At 41.7% G+C, this 23,615-nt stretch overlaps 1 protein-coding gene across 13 annotated transcripts in view; it reads right to left on the bottom strand.

Annotated features, from left to right (window-relative positions):
• The window catches only part of LOC117455379 (cytoplasmic dynein 1 intermediate chain 1), a 54,990-nt gene extending 31,852 nt beyond the window's left edge, over window positions 1-23,138 (bottom strand). For 2 of the 13 annotated variants that reach the window (XM_034094873.2, XM_034094876.1), the window contains exons 1-7: window positions 22,850-23,138; window positions 21,914-22,047; window positions 21,588-21,705; window positions 20,681-20,770; window positions 18,878-18,923; window positions 17,447-17,506; window positions 16,457-16,572 (exon numbers count right to left, since the gene is read on the bottom strand). In XM_034094873.2, coding sequence (XP_033950764.1) covers window positions 16,457-16,572; window positions 17,447-17,506; window positions 18,878-18,923; window positions 20,681-20,770; window positions 21,588-21,705; window positions 21,914-22,033 — 550 coding nt within the window. In that variant the 5' untranslated portion in view covers window positions 22,034-22,047; window positions 22,850-23,138. The remainder of the gene's footprint in view (window positions 1-16,456; window positions 16,573-17,446; window positions 17,507-18,877; window positions 18,924-20,680; window positions 20,771-21,587; window positions 21,706-21,913; window positions 22,048-22,849) is intronic. The other 11 variants (XM_034094884.2, XM_034094885.2, XM_034094879.2 and 8 more) reach the window with 10 other exon arrangements.
• Window positions 23,139-23,615: the final 477 nt, after the last annotated feature.

Raw genomic sequence — 23,615 nt, 5'->3', positions numbered from 1 at the left:
AAATCATTCCATTAAAAGGCACTGCAGTGAGATCTACAGGCTTTAAATTAAGGAAAAGGGGAGCAGGGGTACCAGATCGGTGTTAGGCATACGCAGATAGTTAAGGTTAACACAATTATTGTCTCCAAATGTATGATTTCAAGCATATTATGATAAGAAACTAGAACTATTAGAAACATCGTTATTTAAAGAGCTGCACTGGCAATTATTTTCATTATTGATTATTATGTTGATTATTGTTTCCATTCATCACTTGGTCTTTAAAATTAAAATAAAAACAGCAATGACATTTTACCAGGTTCCATGTTGACATTTTAAAATTGCTAGTTTACCAACCAACAGCCAAAGTATTAAGCTAAATATCATAAAAGGCTTAATATTCACAATGGCAGGATTGAATATTCCTTTCTCTTTTTGAAGAGAATATAATAACCATAGCAGTGCATAGAAAAAATAATGGTTGATTTTTTCTCAATAAAACAATGAAGTTATTGCTCTTTAATTCTGTCAACAACAACAACACTGTTGTAAAACTACAGAAATGTAGTTTGACTCTATTCTCTTTTATTGTCTATGTAACAAAGCCCCATTTGCTGGTTCTTCCAAAGCAAAATATACAAATATATGTTTGCTTATAGCACAGGGTGAAATTGTCCAAGTGAGAGTAATAGTTTGATCTGTTTGTTTGATAAAGAAAACAGTCTTAATGAAGGCTGATACACCGCTGGGAGTCCCATTAGCTTAAACATCTTGTATTATTTCACAGTAGGCAGCTAGTTGTAAAGATACTGACAGCATATAAAAGACGTACACACACACACACACACACACCATCTTCTGCTCCCCTTTGGCTAGTATATAAAGCACAATGGCAGAGTGTGTCACAGCAATAATGTGTTAGCATGTGTTCTGTTAGGGATCAAAGCTTCCGCTAACCTTTTTTTTCTGAACCCAATGTTGTTAGCGCAAGCTTGGAGCGATTGGCATGGTTATCAAAGAAAAGAGCTGCGGGTGCGTGCGTGCGCGTGCATGTGTGTGTGTGAACAAATTCATCTGTGGAAGCCGTAGTACTGTAAAAAGCGCGACCAATTATTTTAGCCGGCCCGGCTAAAGTAACTGGATGGCCTACCTGCCTGTCAGCCTTCCATCTCGTGCACAAACTTATCTCGTGCCCTCATTGGTCATGTGCGCGTTCGTGTGTGTTGGAGGAGGGGCTCTGTAAGGAAGTCTGAAGGAAGGGGCAGATTTTTTTATGGCTGCGTAGTTTCAAATTCTAGCGTACTCGAGCTGGTTTCGCCATTCTTACCTACCCTACCTTTAAGCCACCTACAAAGTCAGTCAAATGTAGAGTAATTTCTTGTTCAATGCCCAGCTATACATGCAGACCATTTTATTAAGATTGAAGTGTCAGGCACTGATAACCCTTTACAACCATATGCTTGATGTGTTAATTGTATTCCGTTTTTGCATTTCCTTTTTGTGTTTAATAGAAAATAATGCTTAAAATTCATCAAGTTATGATTACCACAGTAGGGGTAAAGTATTCGCCCCACACACACATATTAGCAGCTCGACCCGAGGTAAAGCTTGTGAGGCTAAAACCACGCAGGATGATTTTCTTCACCACACTTCCTCACACTGATCAAACACTGTGGCCGTTTCTCAATCGCGAGGATACTGGCTTGGTAATCGCGTACTTCCAAGTCACTTCCTTCAGAAACGAAGCACGTATACTTCCAAGCCACGGCTTCGGAAAACGAAGAAGAATGGAACAGGCTAACAAGTGTGCCACTCTAACCTTCAACATAAACTCTACCGAAAATAAATACCTCACGATGTCTATCTAATTATGAACTTCCTTTACTTTCACGGAACACATTTATGGTGGTAACAAAGTAACACATTTACCAACACTACACATTTTCTACGCCACTACTTACATTTAAATGTGTGCTGCGTAGGTTCAGCCATTCTCCGCAATGGTTTTTGAAATTGGTCCGTACGCAAAGCATTGTGGGGATTTTAAGGACGCTAAGTCTACCCATGTGCAGCCTCGAAATTTCCCCCAAACCAAGGACGCGGCCTCGGTGGAATTCCAAGTATGCTGGAGATTGGAACAGTACTTCGGCGGCACTCGATGACGTAGCATCCTTGAAATATTGGCTTGGAAGCCAGTTTCCTCGAGATTGAGAAACGGCCAGTGTGTGTGTGTGTGTGTGTGTGTGTGTGTGTGTGTGTGTGTGTGTGTGTGTGTGTGTGTGTGTGTGTGTGTGTGTGTGTGTGTGTGTGTGTGTGTGTGTGTGTGTGTGTGTGTGTGAGAGAGAGAAATGACAAACATCTTACCATCTAGCGCAGCAATGTACAAGCACGCTAGAGTGTTACCAGAATGGTTTGGCTTTACCAATGATGTCTTTTTGCTAACATCCCAAATACACCTGGTGTTGTTTTTGTTGACACCAACCACTGGGAGGTGCTAATATTAGAAGTAGGCTGTGCCTTTGACCTGTACATGGACCAGACTTTCCAGGACAAGTATATCAAATACCAACCACTGCTCGATGTGATAACAAGCTTTGGGTACAAGTGTAGATATAGCATACTTGTATTCGGAACAGGGTTTCCGTTAGCCGGTAATTACCGGTTTTTAGCTGGTAAAATTTATAAAAAACCGGTAAATTCAAAACCTGACGGTCAAAATGTCTGGTAATAATTAGGGAGGCTCCGATCGATCGGCCGCCGGTCATTATCGGCCGATATTCCCTCTTAATAGTTTGATCGGTGCTCTCTATAAAGGTCGATCAGGAGAGCTGGATCTGATCGATATGGACATAAACGCGAGTGAAGTGTAACCGGACGCGAGAGAGAGATCAGATCAGCTGCTGAGTCTGACCGAGACACGCAGCTCTGCATAATCACCTGAAGCCCCGCCCTCTGTTTAGCGGGCTGCAGGAGCTGCATGAGAAACTGACGTGCTGTCAGGAGAGAGAGGGAGGAAAAGAGAGGATCCGTTTCTCCCGTGTTATTATCCAAAGTTGATGTAAACTTCTGAATAATGTACGTTATCTACTACAAGTAGTTTGTTTGAATGTAATAATTATGTTGTTTGTTGTTTGTGGAATCATTTATTGAAAAATGAATCTGAATGTTTCGATCTGTTACGATTATAAACTGAAGCAATATAAAAATGAGCCCGTGAACTGAGTTTTAAACTGAAGCATATCTGCTCATAGTCCGGTAATTACCTGCTAACGGAAACTCTGCTACACAACTATTATTATTATTATTGAAATATGACCGGTAAGTTTCAAATTAGTCCGGTAAAATAAATTCTGCCCGGACATTTGACCGGCGAGAAAAAATCCTAGCGGAAACCCTGATTCGGAAGTCTTGGCCATGTATATAAATGCACTATGATTGGTCTGAGAATTGCTGGAATGTCAAAGAGAAAAGCCAAACAAATATTGCTCTGTTTCAGCTATCATTGGCAGCTTAGCCGTGTGGAGAAGGAGATGCTATGTGTTCCCCTAAGTGTTCTGTGCTGCTGCTTAGCCCCGATATATTTGATTCCCTGTCTTATGTAATATAATTTGTGGAACCAAATCAAGTATTCAAATGTGTGTGTGTGTGTGTGTGTGTGTGTGTGTGTGTGTGTGTGTGTGTGTGTGTGTGTGTGTGTGTGTGTGTGTGTGTGTGTGTGTGTGTGTGTGTGTGTGTGTGTGTGTGTGTGTGTCTGAAGGCGAGGATGAGACCGGGCCCCAAGTGTATCATCAACTACAATATGGGGGCAGAGCCGCAGACTTATCGGAGCAGTATCGAGGTGACTGCGAAACTGAGTCACGCACAATCAAAGTTGACAGAGTTTTTATAAACCTCTATTGTATTAATCACAAAGAAAGATGAATACTGATATGATATGGAGGAGGCGGCAGTAACAGGAAGAGGGAAAGATGAATCCAGAAGGATTTCGGGGGCTCCCACGCACTGGAAATAACCCTACAACATGTTACACACATCCATATGGACACACACAGAGTTCGCAGGGGTTCTGGGAGGTTGGCTGTTGGGCGGACCACAACACAAGCACTATGCAGAGGAGTAGGAGGAGGCTGACATGACTTGAAAGGCTTCTCTAATGTGGCCCTGGCACGACACACACACACACACACACACACACACACACACACACACACACACACACACACACACACACACACACACACACCAACTTCACTGAGAACAACTCATAGTGTTGGAGAGTAGAGACAGTCGCAACACACTCACACTACATCGTCTTCACCTCTGTACACATTACAAATGACCCGAGGCATGAGGGGAATTTTCTCATTTTAATTCTCCCCACCTCCAGTAATATAATCCTTGATATCAAAGCACCAAAAAAACCACAATCATTTTATAGGCGTGAAATAATGACATAGTAGGTCACAAATAAAATGATGCAATTCTAAGATAAATCATAGATGATATGACAGGCAGACTTGTATGGGCAATTACTTCTGCAATAAAAAAAATGTCAAAAGTAATCTTTACTCAAGTATACAGTAGGATGATGTACAAATCTAGAAAATAATAAAATACTGCACTTCTTCTCAATCTTTTTTTTTTTTAGACCAACACGTGTTTTGCTTTGGGACACTTAAGGGGAAATAAACTCATGGCCTATTTTGAGTATAAACCTAAATGCCCTTACCCACTCACAAGTCTTCATAAACTGTCCGGGCAACCTAAAACAGATCACTACGTTTTGTTAACAGTTTGTTCTGAACAGACAAGCACTGCCAACATTTTAGGGAGCTCAGTGGGTCAGGTTGGACAGCAAATTGATGGGTTAGAGCGAGCCGTGCAGTGAAGTCGAACAGATCATTTGCTGAGAGGGCAGGAGTTTTACAGATCTGTTGAAGTTCAGTACAGACAATACAGACGGTAGAGAATAATATGACAAAAACAACGTTTACAGTTGCAACTTCTTGCAAGAAAATGTATTTGAGCGACATAACACCACTTAAAGGTGGGGTAGGTAATTCACTTCAGAAACACCTTTTGTTATATTCCATGGAATGCTCTTAACATCCCGTTAGCAATGAATACATTAAATGCTTTGCAATAAACACATTAAAAACATGTCATCTGTGGAAGCCGTGGTACTGTAAAAAGCACGACCAATCATCTGAGTCGGCCCGGCTAAAATAACTGGATGGCCTACCTGCCTGTCAGCCTTCCATCTGGGCACAAACATATCTCGTGCCCTCATTGGTCATGTGCGCGTTCGTGTGTGTTGGAGGGGGTCTGTGAGGAAGTCTGAAGGAAGGGTCAGATTTTTTCCGGCTGCGTATATACTTTCAAATTCTAGCACACTCGAGCGGGTTTCTACATTCTTACCTAAGCCACCTCCAAAGTCAGTCAAATGTAGAGTAATTTCTTGTTCAATACTTTTCCCCAGCTATACATGCAGACCATTTTATTAAGATGGAAGTGAAGATGCATAAAATGTCAGGCACTGATAACCCGTTACAACCGTATGCTTGTGATGTGTTAATTTTATTCAGTTTTTGCATTTCCTTTTTGTGTTTAATAGAAAATGATGCTTAAAATTCATCAGGGTTCATCAAGTTATGATTACCACAGTAGGGGTAAAGTATTCGCTCCACACACACATATTAGCAGCTAGACCCGAGGTAAAGCTGGTGAGGCTAAAACCCCGCAGGATGATTTTCTTCACCACACTTCCTCACACTGATCAAACACTGTGTGTGTGTGTGTGTGTGTGTGTGTGTGTGTGTGTGTGTGTGTGTGTGTGTGTGTGTGTGTGTGTGTGTGTGTGTGTGCGTGTGTGTGTGTGTGTGTGTGTGTGTGTGTGTTCAGATCTATGTACACTCCAGTCTCCACCGTATGCACACATGCATGCCCCCACATAATCAGCCTTCGTTAATGCAGCCCATTCAGGTCTTCGGGGGTCTGCGGCTGCTCTGCTGTGCGCTGTGGGTGCAGTCGGAGTAGATCCTCACCCCATCTCTTTCTTTCTCTCGGTCTCACCCCCCCCCTCTCTCTCTCTACCAGTTCCACCCGGGCTTGGCGCTGACCCAGACCCACATCTATAAACCGAGCCATCATGCCATGCCGCGCCATGCTCTGAGCCCGGCCGCAAGACCCTGATTAAAACCCATGACTTCAAACTTTCCAAACTGTCAAAAACCCAGAGAGAGAGAAAGACCAACTGCAAGAAAAAGTCGTACAAAAATCACAGCTGTGGTATCGACTCACTTTTCAACGTGTCATCTGAGCTGGGATTTGTGTCACTCAGAAATATGGCTGTGTGTGTGTGGGGTTTAGTGATTGGAGCGCTGTGTGTGCCACCTGGATGACGATGGCGTTTCATTTTGTTTTAATGAGGGACGGACGGATGGATGGGACAAACTGTTAGGCAAGCTAAAGGTTGATGCTTGGGGTTGAATCCTTGTGGATTGGACTGAAATAGAGAGAATATTTCGCTGTTAAATAAATATACAAATGCTCAGTCAAAGAAAGCAATGTCCTCTAATCAAATTATTACAATTGAGACCTAAAACAACACATGTTTCAGGTTAATTGTGAAACAGTTATTTTTCTAATGTCTTAATTTCATTCTGGCTGATTCTCATTCCTAATAAAAAGCTGTGACTTTTGGTTGGTGAGACTCTGAAGGATCCATCAAGTATATGTGCCAAGAGTGCTCCCTGCTGGAGAGTAGCAGAACTGCATGGCACACTGCAGCCAAACAAAAACCTGCGTGGTTATTACATTTCACTTCAATCAACCGTCAAGCTATAAACTGTGATAATGATCTGGAAATTCAAAGTTTGACTCAAAAAGTAAAAAAGTGAGGGGATTTAAAAGCCTGTTAAATTTGTGTTGACTGAAGAACAATTGAAAACAAATTGCATGTGTTAAAAGATGTGGCCTGTTTAAAAGGTGCCATTATTAAATAGCACCTTTAAACAAACCTTTTAAATGTGGTAAACCTGAGAATATAACAGTAAAAAGGCGGGAAAAGGCCAAACAAAGGGTTAACAAACGTCTAACTGAAACAACTAAAAGTGAAGCAGGGCTTTGGGCTGCAGGCTAGCTGTGTCAGTGAACCGCTACCCTCTCAATGAAAATCCCTGGAGAGTCGATGGGATCTCGGAGTACAAGGGAGACCACCCAGGGAAACGCTCAAGACACACTGTTGTTTTACACACGTATAAAAAAATGCAACAAGGAGGGGGAAGGGTGGGGCACACATGTCAAAAAGTCAAGTTCAACCAAATGCAAGTGAAAAGAAGAAAAAAAGAAAACACTTGGAAAGAGAGGAAACATGAAACTGTATTCCTACTCATCTTGAGCACTCGTCAGATGGCAAATATTATTTTGGATGATGGCCATTTTGCCAAAGAGAGAGAGAAAGCCAGAGGGAGAGAGATGAAGAAGGAGTTCATGTACCTTATTATACGGTGGTCAAAGGGGAAAATTGCAATCATCTGTGACTCACTTGGAACACCTTACGCACTGTGAAAGACATTATTCTTCTCTAATATCAAGAGGTTTTCTGGGTTTTCGCTGCCATGGCCATTTTGACTGAAATCGCTAGGGACCCTGCATCAATTCCAGGAGTGAAATGGGAGTGAAGGCTGCGCCCTTTTGAGGGCAATGACGATAAAAGCCAAACTCAGAGTCGTTTCATGAGGAGCGAAAGTGAGAAGCTTTGGCCGATTATGTGTGTCTGCAGGGGAAAGACGAGGAGAGATCATAGCAGCAAAAAGACTGGTCTGAGGTGTGTGTTTGTGTGCACAGCATGTGTGTGAACACTTAGTTTAAACAGCACGCCTAGAAGCTGCTAACTCAAGGCAATCACACGTCCACATGTCCAGAAGTCACCAAACATAAAAAGATAACTTTAAAATGTGCTTGCCGTAGAATAGACTCAAAGTAAAGAGTACATTTTGTTCAGTCCTCTGGGTACACACACTGTGGTTATTCTCTGTTTGCCTTGGATTGTGCCTTTAGAAAGCATTCTCACACACACACATGCACACACACACACACACACACACACACACACACACACACACACACACACACACACACACACACACACACACACACACACACACACACACACACACACACACACACACACACACACACACACACACACACACACACACACACACACACACACACACACACACACACACACACACACACACACACACACACACCCACCCACCCTCTGGTCTGCTCAGTCTGTTGTAGCCGCCTGGCTGGAACAACAACAATGTATGAGACAAGCACTTCCATATGAGGCTGCATGCACATATATGCACATACACATAGAGAAACATATACGTACCTAACCTTGCAGAACACACACTCTTACACACTCATGCAACCACATTCCTCCTTCCTTGAAGACCTTGAAGGCTGCCCGCAAACCCCTCAGTCATGTCGGTTTTTCGTATAGACTGCGAGTGTGTTACATTCACTGTTTTTATTCCAATGCATCGTTTCTTCGCTGGATTGTATAAAATGCCAAAGACATCAATTGACTGAGGGAAGTTTAAGGATGAGCTTCGGCTTGCTGCCCAACACAATAATGCTCTCCCTCCTAATGGTCTCTTGGGGAAGAAACTAGACGCAATAAAACAGCTACAGTCCAACTTTCTTTTTTGAGCACACTTTGGTCATAAGCCTTTTGTACAACCTTACATTTTACTTTGTCACTATATGTACTGAACTGATGACTTCATCCACTACGCTCTCACACAACTTCAATACACTTCTTGAAATTCTTTGACAGTTCTAAAGCTCTGCAACTTTACTGATTTGGTAACACTTATAGCTACATGTATACATACATATTACGTTTTTAACACGTCGCACCAATGGGACATATTGGATACAGCATAATCCAGGCTATAACATTTGTATTTCTTGTTTTATTTATGTATGACTGTTCACATGGTTACAGATTAACTGACTACAACCTTTTGAAACCTAAAAGGACATATTTTGTATACAACCGCTGATAAATACATACAAGTTCAACACCTGTTGAACCATGTTGAATATTTCTAAGTTTGTAGAAACATGTGCAAATGTAAACACTCTAATTGGACCAATGTGCTGCCAATAGTCGGGGTCATTTCATACATTTGCAGTTCGGTTTCTTAACTGCTCCATTACGGGATTAAGTAGAGCTCAGGTGCCGTTTCTCTCTCTCTCTCTCTGTGCGTGTGCGTGTGCGCGCGTGTGTGTGTGTGTGTGGTCACTTGGCGAATGTGCTTGTGTTCATCTGTGCACATTTCTGGTGGTGTGTGCATGCTTGTTATCCTCATGTTTGTGCGTCTGCCCTTGTGTGTTTACATCTATGAATCTGTATGCTTACGTGTATACAGTATGTGCGAGTACACTCACAGAAATGTGTGCGTCTTCTTAGATTAGTGCTTGAAATGGGTTTTCTCTTGTAATTAGGGGCCATTACCAGTCCACCGCATGTCAAAAGAAAGCCACTTATTGCTGTAAATATACTTAAGGAGTGAATTACTGACCAACTATATACTCAAGCTGTAGAGACCCTGAAAACTAATGGGCCAGAAAATACTGGAGGGGGGGAAAGAGAGTCATGCACACTACTTTTGCACGGACATTACCACACACTCTTGACCCCATACACTTCTAACCCGAGAAAAAGGGTCTTGAAATATCAATCCAAACACACACAGAGTTGTGTTTCTGAAGGCCCACTTGTGGTTCACTGAAAAAAACGACTGCTGTAATATAATAATAATAATAATAATAATAATAGCTGCAACATCTCTCAGCGGCCTCCACTGTCTTTCTGTTTTGTTCTTCCTCCTCCACTCCAGAGCTTATTCTCTAGTTGCCAAAAATGTCTCAACCTTATTTTACTTTCTCCCTTCCCTTCATTTTCTCTCTATTTCTTTGGCTTAATTTCCACTGAGGCCTATTATGGATCTTTTAAGGCTCCACTGAGCGAAACCGATTCATTACCAACTGGGTCAGGCTCACACTTCACCCATGCCAACCTGCGTACATGTATACGTGGACAAGCACATGCACAAAATAAATGCAATCCCCTTGACCTTTCCTGATCTTGCCAACATCGCAAAAAACACACATACACACTGATGATTATCTTCAGATTGGGACCAGTGGAAGGTAATAGAGTGGGTTTGTCAGAGTACTGACATTCATTCTGTTCATGGCCAGGAGGGATTGGCTGGGCCAGAGGGATGGAGAAACAAAGAGAGAGGCAGAGAGGTTGCCCACATTCAGATATGTGAAATCTACCACACTACCCACAAAAACAGAGTGTTTAAAACCTTTCTCTACAGACCAGGGCAAAACGGAGGTGCAACATTACATCTGGTTGAATATAAAACATGAGAGGGTTCACAGAAACTCCTAAAAACATCCACATGTCACATTGATGGTCAAAACCTTTTCTTTCATTTCTTATATTTAAAAAAACGGGGAAAAACTTTTAAAAGAAAAAATGTTAAATGGGCTGTATTTATATAGTACTTTATAGTCTTTACGAGTCTTCAAAGCGTTGTTATATACTGTATATACAGTACAAGTTATCATTCACCCTTTCACATTCACACACATTCAAACACGTTCTGAAAGACGGCAGCACTACATCACAGCCAGCCACAGTTGCCCCGAGTAATATCAGTGACAGTCCTAAAGTAACTTTCAGTATGTCACTGTCGATTTGAAATCCAAGCCACCTCTTTCTCAGGAACATATCAACATGGTTCAACATAATGAAACAGCAGCTAGCTAACACACACTTTGGTTGACCTTAGTAGGTTAGGTTACTATCACACATCACATTAGACCTTACTTTATTTCCCTGCTATGTCGTTCGACAAAGCGCCCACCCCTCACGACAAGCATGTCCATTCATACTCATTAGGACAGCAGTAAAACGCTGGAGCCAACCGTGACTGGGGATAATCCGATTGCCTGACACAATGGACGCTCAGGAGTCAGGACACACAGATCAGGAGACAGCCAATGGGAAAAGGAACATACATAGACAACTACACATCACAATTATAGGAAGGCATTTGGTCCCGGAAATGAAAAAGCCATATCATTAACTGCTAAATGAGAGTCACACAAACTCCATGGGAGCCTCAAACACACAAACTTATGTGAAGGAGATATACAAGGAAAGTCAGAACAAATCAATGCCTACTCACGACACACACACACACACACACACACACACACACACACACACACACACACACACACACACACACACACACACACACACACACACACACACACACACACACACACACACACACACACATACACACACACACACACACACACACACACACACGAGTACTTGGGAGGTCAGCTTATCATAAGGAGAAGAAGCCATGATAATTTAAAGTGATAACGACGAGACTACACTCCGCCTTCCTGTCAAAAACACTTCATGTCCAATGTATGGTTTTAATGTAAAACCCTATTCTACATTAATGATAGAAGAAGAATAGATAAAAACTCCCTCTGGTGGTAACTTTGGGATTTTAGACTATTTACATGGAACAAACTCCCAGAAACCTGCAGGTCCGCTGCAACTCTGACTACTTTTAAATCCAGGCTGAACACTTTTCTACGGAGCCCTGGAGGGTTCATCGAGAGAAAAATAAATAAAACCTGGCCACGTTTTACTTTCTCGTTCGCACGAGTTAATAAAGCATGGCCTCGTTTTATTTAAATTGAGGGACTCCTGTCCGTGACTCACAGCATCTGCTGCCCACAGCTGTTTTATAGAAGGAAAACATCCTTCACTTTATGAAATCTCTGTGGCACCAGTGGCCTGTACTACGAAGCAGGATTTGCTATGTACACTATTCATTCATGACGTATGACGCTGCGCTGTCAGCACGCGTCTCCATGTTTGTGATTGGTCAAATGTTGGTAACCCCGTCCCTTTCACGTGAACGCGCTCTCAGCCGGACAGAGAAACCCTGGTTGATTTGCTGAGTTGATAACCAGCTTCGTAGGACCGCTTAGCGACATCGCGTTTGTTAGGGTTAGTTAAGCCGGGTAAATCGAACATATCCAGGGTCTGTTGAACTGGCTTCGTCGTACAGGGCACTGGAGGCAGTAACGTGTAATTCAGCAGAATCTGAGAAGAGCAGCACCAGCTGCAAAGAGCGGTGCCTTTTACTGTTTACTTCACTGCGTTTCCCTTCATTAGAACCGCTGAATAGAGATGGAGGCTGCTACGTTTAACCACACACACCTCTACACACACCTCCACACACATCGAACTACCAGAGTATTCCCCTCGTTTTATGAAGGATATGTCCTGTCACCGGGGCGCATGATGTGTGTGTGTGTGTGTGTGTGTGTGTGTGTGTGTGTGTGTGTGTGTGTGTGTGTGTGTGTGTGTGTGTGTGTGTGTGTGTGTGTGTGTGTGTGTGTGTGTGTGTGTGTGTGTGTGTGTGTGTGTGTGTGTGTGTGCTCAGCTCCGCTCTGTGTGTGCGTGTTCGGTGTGTCCGACACCCCCGGCATTTGTTTTCAAATTACCACGAACAGTAATTTACACAAATCTGGTTCTCCATAGTTATATGTGTATTCCCAAGTGAAAGAAATTCGTTTAATCTTAATCTCGATGTGCTATAGTCCTGCCGGAGTGCACCGGAACGAACAATACTATCATAAACAAATGCCCACACACACACACACACACACAAAACGAGACCACGCTTTAGTAACTCGTGCGCACGCTTTAGTAACTCGTGCGCACGAGTTACTAAAGCGAACGAGAAAGTAAAACGTGGCCACGTTTTATTTATTGTTCTCTCTTTGAACCCTCCAGGGCTCCGTACTTTTCTTTTTGCCGCTGCTTTTAATTGATATATCAATATCTTAAACTGCACTGTAACTTTTATTATCTTTGTTTTTTATCTTTGTTTTTAAATGAGTGTTTTTAAATGTCATTTCATAATATGTTTCTTGATGCTCTTAATGTCTTTTATTTCTGTAAAGCACTTTGAATTGCCTCGTGTTGCAAGGTGCTATATAAATAAACTTGCCTTGCCTTACATGCACACACACCTACATTATATAACACACTACAGGAAAGGGAAAACCCTCAAAGACATTATAGGACCCCTCAGATACAAATGCAACTAGTCATAGAGATCATTAGCTAGCTCTTTCTTTTGTATTAATAAAATACAAATACTTTACTAACCTTAAGACATGCTGAATAACTTTTAAAATGATCCCTAGACACAACAAACTAATACACGTTCATTAAAGGCCTCCAAAGTACATTTTGTCTCCCATACGTTTACCCAAACATGAGGCAACGTCCAGTGGAATTGCTGAATATGCCCAAAATTGCTGCATTCACGTTCACACTTTCAATTATTGTTCTTAACACAGCGAGCACCGTCAATCTCAGAGACCTAACAAATAAATCCTCAAATAAGTTGCTATTGAGCTCTGCTACCGCCACAAATAGAATCTACATGCTGGGGAGAAACAGGACTCAAAACAACCAACGGTCGCTCCAGAGAGACTTGTACAGCCCTGAGACACACCACCATCATTAAGACAACAAATGTACTCTTCCGTTCATTCCTCCAGAGCAGCCAGCTGGCCTCGTGCCCCCCCCCCCTCAACCCCCGCTAAACCTCTCTACATAATATATGCTTTGACATAAAACAGAGGTAGCATTTCTAGAACAGTTTGGCACAGCACACACCCCGAGGGCAGAGAGGAAATGTAAAAAGGAAAGACACACACACACGTCAGTGAAGTTTGTGAACATGATTGAAGAACGTAAACTTTGCAATTTTACCATCTGCAAAGTAAGTATTGGAGCAACACGCTAAAAATCAAGGTTCAGATAACAAGAGGTTCCTTTAAGTTGGTGTCATTTTATAATAATTGTATTATATAAATGAATAGCAAGTGTCCATGAAACAAAATTAAACAGATTATAAACATATTATAATTATGATTTATATTACGCTTTTGGATACATCTGATTAAAGTAAGGATGACTTGGAGGAGACATGTACCTATAGTTACAGGTAAATAACTTCAAATCATGGCCAACATGATTGTGTACACAACCTGGAAATAAGATGCCTGCTGTGTGCACGTTAGGTTCAGTCATCAACAAAAGGAACTGGCCTGAACAAACACAGAGCCAGAAGTGCAGGCAGGTGCTCCCATCAGCCCCTTTCCTCTCCCTCCAGACACACACAGGCTTTGTGGTAGTCTGCGAGAGGGTCTCCTAAGGCCAGGGTCAGCTCCCTGTAGACCACCACAGCTCAGCTCTGGCTCCCAGATGTTCTCTCTTACTTACACACACACACACACACACACACACACACACACACACACACACACACACACACACACACACACACACACACACACACACACACACACACACACACACACACACACACACACACACACACACACACACACACACACACACACACACACACACACACACACACACACACACACACACACACACACACACACACACACACACACACACACACACACACACACACTACCTGACCTGTATAGAGCAACTACTGCATGTTTATTTGTATGGAAGTTTATCTTTTTACCAAATTGCCCTGTACAGTTTACAAAAGTTGCATTGTTTGTATGTTGTGTTTGGCGTTCAATATACTGCAGGTAAACGACAACCAAGTCTGTTTGTATGTACAAACAGACTTGGTCAATTCAGATTCTGGTGTGTGCGTTTGTGCGTTTGTGTGCGTTTGTGTGCGTTTGTGCGTGTGTGTGTGTGTGTGTGTGTGTGTGTGTGTGTGTGTGTGTGTGTGTGCTAGCATTACTATACTTGTGGGGACCTAAATCTGTTTACACAGTCACGTGTGGGGACTCGCCTCCCTTATGGGGACAAATTGGAGGTCCCCATGAGGGGGATCATTAATTTTAGGGTGAAGACTTGGTTAGGTTTAGGATTAGAGTTAGGGTAAGGTTAAGGGTAAGGGTTAGGGTTAGGCATGTGTTGGTTATGGTTAAGGTTAGGATAAGTCTCTAGGAAATGCATGTAAGTCAATGTAATGTCCCCTGAACTGATGTATACATGGTGTGTGTGTGTGTGTGTGTGTGTGTGTGTGTGTGTGTGTGTGTGTGTGTGTGTGTGTGTGTGTGTGTGTGTGTGTGTGTGTGTGTGTGTGTGTGTGTGTGTGTGTGTGTGTGTGTGTGTGTGTGTGTGTGTGTGTGTGTCTCCCAGCACACACGAGTGAGTCAGTGCACTTGTTGAATAATATGATCTATTCCTCGCTCTTTCAAGGAAGTGGGGGGAGTGGAGGCGGGCAGATTAGATGCTGATCAGGACAGACGTGTGTGTATTTGCGTGCTGGAGGAGGGCAGTGGAATCCACACCAGACCATCTATTATAATGACAGGAAACAGGAAGTACAACCCCTTCACAGTCACATGGCTGCCAGCTGTTTTGGCAACTAAAAGAGGGAAGATGGAGCAGACGATGGGGGTGTGTATAATGTGTTTGTGTGTGCGTGAGTGTGAATGTGCGTGTTAGTTTGTGTGTGCGTGTGCGTGCGTGCGTGTGTGTGTGTGTGTGTGTGTGCGTGTGTGTGTTTTATACACATGTCTGGCAGTAGGTTTGAATGGAGAGCGTAGGTGGAGAAGTACTTGTAAGTGCATTCCTACATGTGAACATGCCATTTCTGCATCTGGAACAAGAACAAAGGCTGTCAAGAAATGTGCTCCATCCAAATCTCCGCCGTCTTTCCCCTCCAATAGAAAGATATACTCAAATCTACATGTCTTGTATTTTTGCTTCTGCAACGGTATGCCAAATCCAGTGCGGGACTGACCTCAGTTCTCAGCATATGGATGTGTTTAGGAACTGCAGTGCAGACATGCGCATGCACGCCCACTTAAAGAGACACAAAAATGCACATATACATTTCCCACAATGCAAACCCACAAAACGGACAAAAAAAACATTCCTTAAGTAGCATTTCTTCCCAGACCAAGTCATATAGGAATGAATGACAGCTCCTTCTATTCAAGTACACTAAACTGTCCATAGTGGTAAGGAATACATCAAATACATCTATGTGTGTGTACAACGCACATATACACAGCAATGCTCCGACCTCCATCAGGAATCCTCTCAGGTATCTTCCATCTGTCAGCCTTTAAATTGCTCAGGGTTTACAGGCTGTGAACTGACTAACACAAGGAGTATCCATTTCAACCGCACAGCGTCTACAATCATTGCAACCAGAGAACTTCTGTTGCCTCTTGTGAACTTTGGTGCCAGAAACTGAAACAGCTTGAATCTTAGACTTGCATATTTACTTCTAAGACAAGCCACACACATGTTGCTCACCTTCAGACAGGTGGGAGTTGAGAGGCGTTTGTGTCTCCTTGCAGTAAGCGACCATCTCTTTGGGAAGGAAGTCTACCTGTGTGATCTTAGAGGCTCCCAGTCTCTGCATCCTGCGCCTGGATAACAGAGACAAGATGTTGCCATTAGCATAGTTATAATGTGCATTAACTGCATTTGTCCTGTATGCAGTACTGCAAGACACATCGTTTCAGCCTGGACATAGGATGGGTGGATGCTCAATAGTTGTAGTATGTTGGATCCTGTAGTATTTTTGACTGTTTTGTTTATATTGTTTATATTTGATGTAATATCTTTCATTTTATTTTTAATTGTTAATTCTCTTTTCCACTTTTTTAAGTATTGTATTATAAAGTCTGAACACACTTCTGCTTCTGTGACAAAATAATTTCCCAAATTGGGATCTATCTATCTATATCTATCTATCCATCCATCCATCCATCCATCTATCTATCTATCTATCTATCCATCCATCTATATATCTAGTTACATTGCAGGACGTCCGATTTTAAGTAAGGCAAATTAACTCAAACACTTCTTGCTACAACTTTTTTGCTGTTTGGTGCAAACACAAAACTTGCTCTGTACTCACTTTCTAGGAGGAATCTACAAGAGAAGTCTGCCTGATGTAACATCTTTTCCAATATAGGATTGTGTGATTCAGGCCCTTCATGTATTTAGAACTACCAATCAAAATCATTCTTGACCAATCATAAGCAGAAGATTTGACAAAAGTAAGATGTATGGAAATATTTCAACTACATAAAAGATGTTGATCATACATTTATATTAACGTTAATACAGATTTGTATTTGTACAGAAGTTTGAATGTTGGGCCTTGTTTCTCTAGAAACCACTAGACTGTGTCACTCGAGTGGTTAAGCCTTCAAATGGAATCATATATTAGACTATAAATACAGTATATGCCATTTATTGTCAAACAGTGAACTATAGGAGAAAAGGAAGATGTACCCGAGCTCAGAATCAGCCTGCAGCTGCAGCACAGACGGGTCTGTGTCCCACTGCAGCGTCCTGGTGTCACCAACAGGGGGGGCAAGAGAGGACATGCATGTTTACAAACAGACATGTTATAACAAACACACAAAGTATGGCACGTGTGTCAAAGGTTCACAAAAACCACATGTATGGGCAGACACACTCACTCACAGACTTCCACACAAGGACTACCATCAACTTTCATGCATGACATATTTTGAAGATAAGTGGATATATCTTGGGGGAGCGATACATTAGGGACACATTATATGTACTATTTATTTGAAGATCTATGCTTATCTTTAGGAATAGATATCTTGGTCTTCTGCCAGGAATATTTTAGTTTGAAAATACATATACATTTATGGACAAAACTAGTTTGATGGAAAAAGGTGAAAACGGTTTCATTGTTTTTCGAGTGGGAAAACTATTTGACCTCATGACTTTTAAATGCAGGAAATCTCTGTAGAAATATGTGTTTGGATTTTTCTAATCATTTGGAGAATCCACTTTTAGCAACATGTATGACATTGATCCATATTCCTCTGTGACATTATATATCTAATATGCACATTTGTACCAATTGATGCATGTAAGCCATGAACATTGAAGCAACATGATTTCCATCTCACACTGACAAAACAAAACATGCATCATCTATGTACAAAAGCACACGATAACATTCATCATATGGACATCAAATTAAAATGCATTTATAAAGATTTAGCTTGCACGACATCCATGACAATATGCTTGCCATGCAGGATCAATGAGTTTGCCAAACCTTGAGGAAATTGATCATCTTATTCGATGCATTTGCATACTTCTTAGAAGCTATACATGTTTTTATTTGGGGGATGTAGGAATCACTTGCTTACAGGGAAATCAAACAGCAACTGAAACCGAGAGAGTTGTATGGCAACTTGTTTGAAATGGACTAACAGTGAAAGGCTAACGCACATCGCTTCACTTTTTGATGATACCTTTCAGGGCCAGTGAACATGCCTATCAGCACTCGGCGTGTGCCACACTGCGCCAGGTGAGAGTGGCAAGGCATTTCTTTAGCCTGACAGACTGGCTGCTTGGTAGTAACGGTGATGACACTTTAAGCAGCAGATTGTCAACTCTGTGAAGGCTGAAAAGACTTGTGTGGCTCAACTCATGCAAACAGAAATCTTTTGAGTTGGTGTAAAGGGAGACAGTAAGGCTTCAGACAGGAAGTAGCCAGAGGAGAAGCAGCGGAGCAAGGGAAGCTATGATGATCTTAAAAATCAAGATGCGAACACATTTCTGAGACCACTGACAGCCCTGCAGGTGCCTTTCTGTATTCACTGGAGGGAAAACTCAGCTAACAAATAAGGGGAAGGTGTGGGGGAGGGTTCCTTGGTTTGACGCGAAAATGCTTACCTTGAAGTCTGTGCTTGGGACTTGTTTTTAGAGAAACCTGACCTAAGAAGGGACACACACATACACAGCCACAAATGGAGAAGCTCAAAATGGCATGCCATCATCCAGGGTGGATTTGGGGGGAAGAAATTGCATTCCAGGCAGTGGATCTAACTCACCGTTTTGTAAAATCCAATTTGTAAAAGCTAAAAAGAAAAAGAAAGTCTCATATAAAGAGAATTTATTTATACTCCGAAACGTTATAGAGTCTCCCACGTGTTCTTTATCCCCAATTCCACTCCTGGCCACACCAGAACAACACATCACTGAGGGCATCACTCACACTGACATCTAGAGTCAGCGGCCATTAAGAAGCAAATGGAAAGTGCTTGATGACCACTCGCTTCTCAGCTGCAGGTTTATTCAGCAGAGCAGCCATGTGCAGAACTTATAAGATAAACAGTTGCTCCACTGGTCTGGTGTGTTATGGATGTATAAGCATATCACTAAATGCAGGCGCATGAATGACACATCAGCTAGTAAGCCCTTTACATCCCCAGTAACAAAAGGGGAGGAGCTACTACTATACAACTAATGACTCACTACTGGCTCACTATGGCTGGTTGTTTTTTATTGTATCAACTCACTTGCACAAGTAATATCTAAGCAAAAATAGTATCTCTTTGTTCAAACCAACAACTTATTTGCAGGAAGGACGCAGCTGAGACATTAATGTTCCTAAAACTAGTTATGAGAAGCAACAAGCTGTTCAGTGGTCATCAAAACAACGGATGCCATGACAAGAGACATATACCACATTTAAAACCTAACAAGGCACCACCACCTCACAGTTAGTGACACTCATTCTTACCTAAACCTGTTGAGACATTTACAAGAAAGGAGACAAAATATGTGTCAAAAGTGACAAAATGCAGATTGACATTCTCTGTTTTTTTGGCCACATGAAAAAACGTTTAATGTGGGCAGTGTTTCCCCTATATATATATAAATCTTGAAGATTTAGCAAAATACACCTTTTGAGGCCTAGTACATACAGTGGCAATGACTTGAGACATTGCCACTGTATGTACTAGACTAGAGCCTTTCTTGTGCTGGCAGACACAGAAACATATTGGCTCCGCGCTCACATTTTGCTGAACCCGCGTGCTTTAGCTGCTATGACTCCATCCTAGGGGAAACACTGGTGGGGTTGTATAAAGTACTGTTTAGGGTCATTTTCCACATCAGTTTAAATGTGTGCTGTAGTCAGAATATTGTACCACAACAACACAAACTAATTAATCAAGCGAGGCTGCAGTTGACTGACAACTTTCGTGTTCTGCCAGGTTAAGCTACTGTTTCTTTTTGTTCTTATAGGAGCCTGGTGGCATTAAGGAGACCATACATAACCGCTTCAGTCACCCTGTGGAAAAGGTGTGTGTCTAACAGCAAGTAAAGCTCTAAATATATTCTAAATATAACAAACAATTAAACTGATTTAGACTTTTTGCTAGGATGTGCCTTATTTATCCGTATAAATTACATTTAGCTGCTGCTCCCCAATCACAGCAGTACATTGCATTGCATAGCTTCGGAATTGCTTGAGTGCCAACCACCATACAAGACCATGTCTAACAACATCATGAAACCCTGCTTTAAAAGACCCAAACTATCCCTTTGAAGACAGTGTCTGGTTTGTAAGAGTGAGCAAACCCTTTTTCAAAGTGTGAAAGGTCCTTGACATTTAGCATTGCTTGAATTAGACGAACGAACCAAGAAGACCTCTGGCATTGAACCTGGGTATGATGTTTGTGATTTCCGCCTACCTGCCCACTGCTCCTCCATCAGTTGAATCCTGGCTTCCCGTCTCACTGGGGGTGCTCAGTGATTTGGAGGGGGACAGAGGGGTCGGGACTAAATAAGGAAAATAACATAAATCTAACATTAAAGGCTGCAAGAAATACACTTAAATAGAGTGATGGAACATACAAATGCATGTTCAAAGGAAAGGAGAGGCAGGGCAAAGCATCAAAGCATTGTGATTTTGTATTAATAGGATCTTACTCGCTTCATTTGAAGATGCGTTATAAATAACCTAAGCTTATAACAGACAGAGCATTGACCCAGTTCTGAGGTGTTGAGGGTGTTGTTACAATTTCAGACCACTAGAGAACAGTGCTTCCAAACACTCGCTGAAAGGATCCTGGGGATAAAACCTACATTAAATATCTGCTTTGTGTAAAAGTAAAGTTAAGAGAAGCAGCATTATGTTATAATCTCATTATTCAGAGTAATCAAAAACCAGAGTAGGGCTATAGTGGAGGAGAGAAAGGCAATAAAAAGGGAGTTGGAACACTTCAAAGTAATTATTAAAAAAAACACATACAGAAAAGTCCAAACATACATATAAAACTGTATCATGCAGTCACGGCAACAGAAAAAAGAAAAGAAATGTACCTTGTTTTTTTGTATCTGTTAAATAACATTTGCGTTTGCAGTAGAATGTTGTTGGCATCTTAGACTTACTTCACGGTGAGTATTGTTTAAAATATTTAAATGGTGTGTCAGAGCTATATTTAATGTAGTTTGGTGTTATTTTAGAACCTTTCATGGTCCTTAAACGTAGTATATATAGTCTATAAAAATCTACATTTTGCATAAAAATCCCAACAGAACAGAGAAAACCCTTTATGGTTGAACTCATTGTTTAGGGTGTGTGAATATTACGTACCTAGTGAAGGCTCAGGTGAGATGCCGATACTCTGGAGTAGGGCCTCAGTCTCGCGGCGCTTACGGTCCAGGTCTGAATCCTCTGGGATGGACTCTCTCTTCTGCTGGATCTCTGACTGCTCAGGACACAGAGAAATGACATCTTACTCATCATAATGCTTAGGATAAGTTTACACATGCATGCAGCTTTTAATGAAAAAGTCCCACACCAACCGGATCATTGTATACGTATGGACACACACAACCTCATCCTTTTGTGTCACGCGGCCTGACAAAAAGCAATCAAACAATACACACTAGTGTGGCCAGTTGTTTGAAGTCACTCACTTTTTTCCTTACCTCTTTCTTCTTCCTCTCCTCCTCCTTTATCTTTTTTTCCTGCCTGATTTGGGCGAGGCGCTGCTTCTTGCGCTCCAGCTCTGCTTTTAGGTCACTTTTATCCGACATGATGTCCTACAGGGCTTTAAGTAAGACATTTAGACAGGAATGAGCAACATATGGCACTGTCACAACATGTTCTGGTTTCATTTTCACACGTTGGCCTATGTGATGCTTCACAAAACGCAAATGGGTGTGGCAGTTGTACATCCATAGCCAATCTATAACCTTGCAGGCAAACGATAGGGAAATTATATTGGCAAAAAAAGCTGTCAATACGGGGCAGAAATGTATATCAACAGTAGTGTGACACTTGAACCATTTCTCCAGAAATATTCTAATACATGCAATAAACATTTAAGCTCATCTCCTCAGTTGCCAATATTCAGGTTTGGGAAACAAAGTAGACTAGTTTGATTACATAAAACTAAATGTGGCATAGGGTCAGGATCTTGAAATAGATCTCTGACAAAAGGTTATTAAAGAAATGTGGGCTACCTATTTGTATCAGTCTTTCCCATTTATTTAGGAAATAATAGCACCTGACCATGGAGGTTTAGCAATGTCTGCTGAAGCTTTTTTGGAAGGAATACATAAAAGAACAAAAGATGTGTACTCTGCTGACAATAAATGGTATAACTATAACAAAAACACATACCCAGCTAAATATGTAGCCTTAAAAAGAAGAAAATGTGCTCGTAATGTTAACTGACATTAGCTGAATATTCCAAGCTAGCTAATCACACCTTTGACAGTATTTGTACATACGACAATACGAAGGCCTTGCTATAAATACACATGAACTTTGCTAACGTAAAGCTGACAAAAAGGGGGATATTTGGTCGTAAATAACCGTATAATGTAGTGTTATTGTTTCACTCGTACCTTGTCCACTCGTGCTGATAATGATGTGTCACCCGGCAAAGATGCTGTCTCACTGCTGCACCCCGAACAACAAAAAAATCAACACATCCTCTGCCTAAATGACAAGAGTCGAGGCCTTTCTGACACCACCGAATAGGTCGTTTAAATCTTTTCTTATAGCTATTGATGACCAAAACACAGCATTTCAGCGATGGATGATGACCCAGATAGTGGATAAAACAGGTGCACCGCACGCTGATACATCCCTAGGAGGAGTAGGAAGATGTTGAGGAGAGGAGGAAATCCAACCTCCTTGTTCGTCTCGTGGCTTTTGTAACGTCGCCATCTTGTGGCCAACTGGAGAAGTGCGCCGGATGAGCCAAACTAACAAACACGTTACAAACTGACAGCCATTCTAAACCACATGTTTGCTTTGTTTTTAGACAAGTACACATTAGCGTTAGGTTAGTTTTAGTAAGAGAGCCACTCATATTTAACTTAGTCGGTGATGCTTCGGAAGGTAATGTCACGTTCACACGGTTAACCCTCTATGGTACGCACTATGATGCCATTTGGGAAAAAAATGTTTGAAGTGTTTTTTTGTCATATATTAGACATTACATTACATGACGCTTTTATCCAAATAAGTGCGTTCGATCAACAAAATACAAACTTGAAGAAAACAGAATCATATAAATACATCAGGTTTCATAGAGCAAAAACATTTCATGTGCTACTCAACTGGCTTTAGATAAGCCAGTCCTTTATTAGTAATAGTTCTATCGCT

Source organism: Pseudochaenichthys georgianus, chromosome 11 (genome assembly GCF_902827115.2).
Source record: "Pseudochaenichthys georgianus chromosome 11, fPseGeo1.2, whole genome shotgun sequence".
Classification (NCBI taxonomy): Eukaryota; Metazoa; Chordata; class Actinopteri; order Perciformes; family Channichthyidae; genus Pseudochaenichthys; species Pseudochaenichthys georgianus.
The sequence above is the reverse complement of the archived record's forward strand: the minus strand, read 5'-3'. Positions and strand labels throughout refer to the sequence as shown.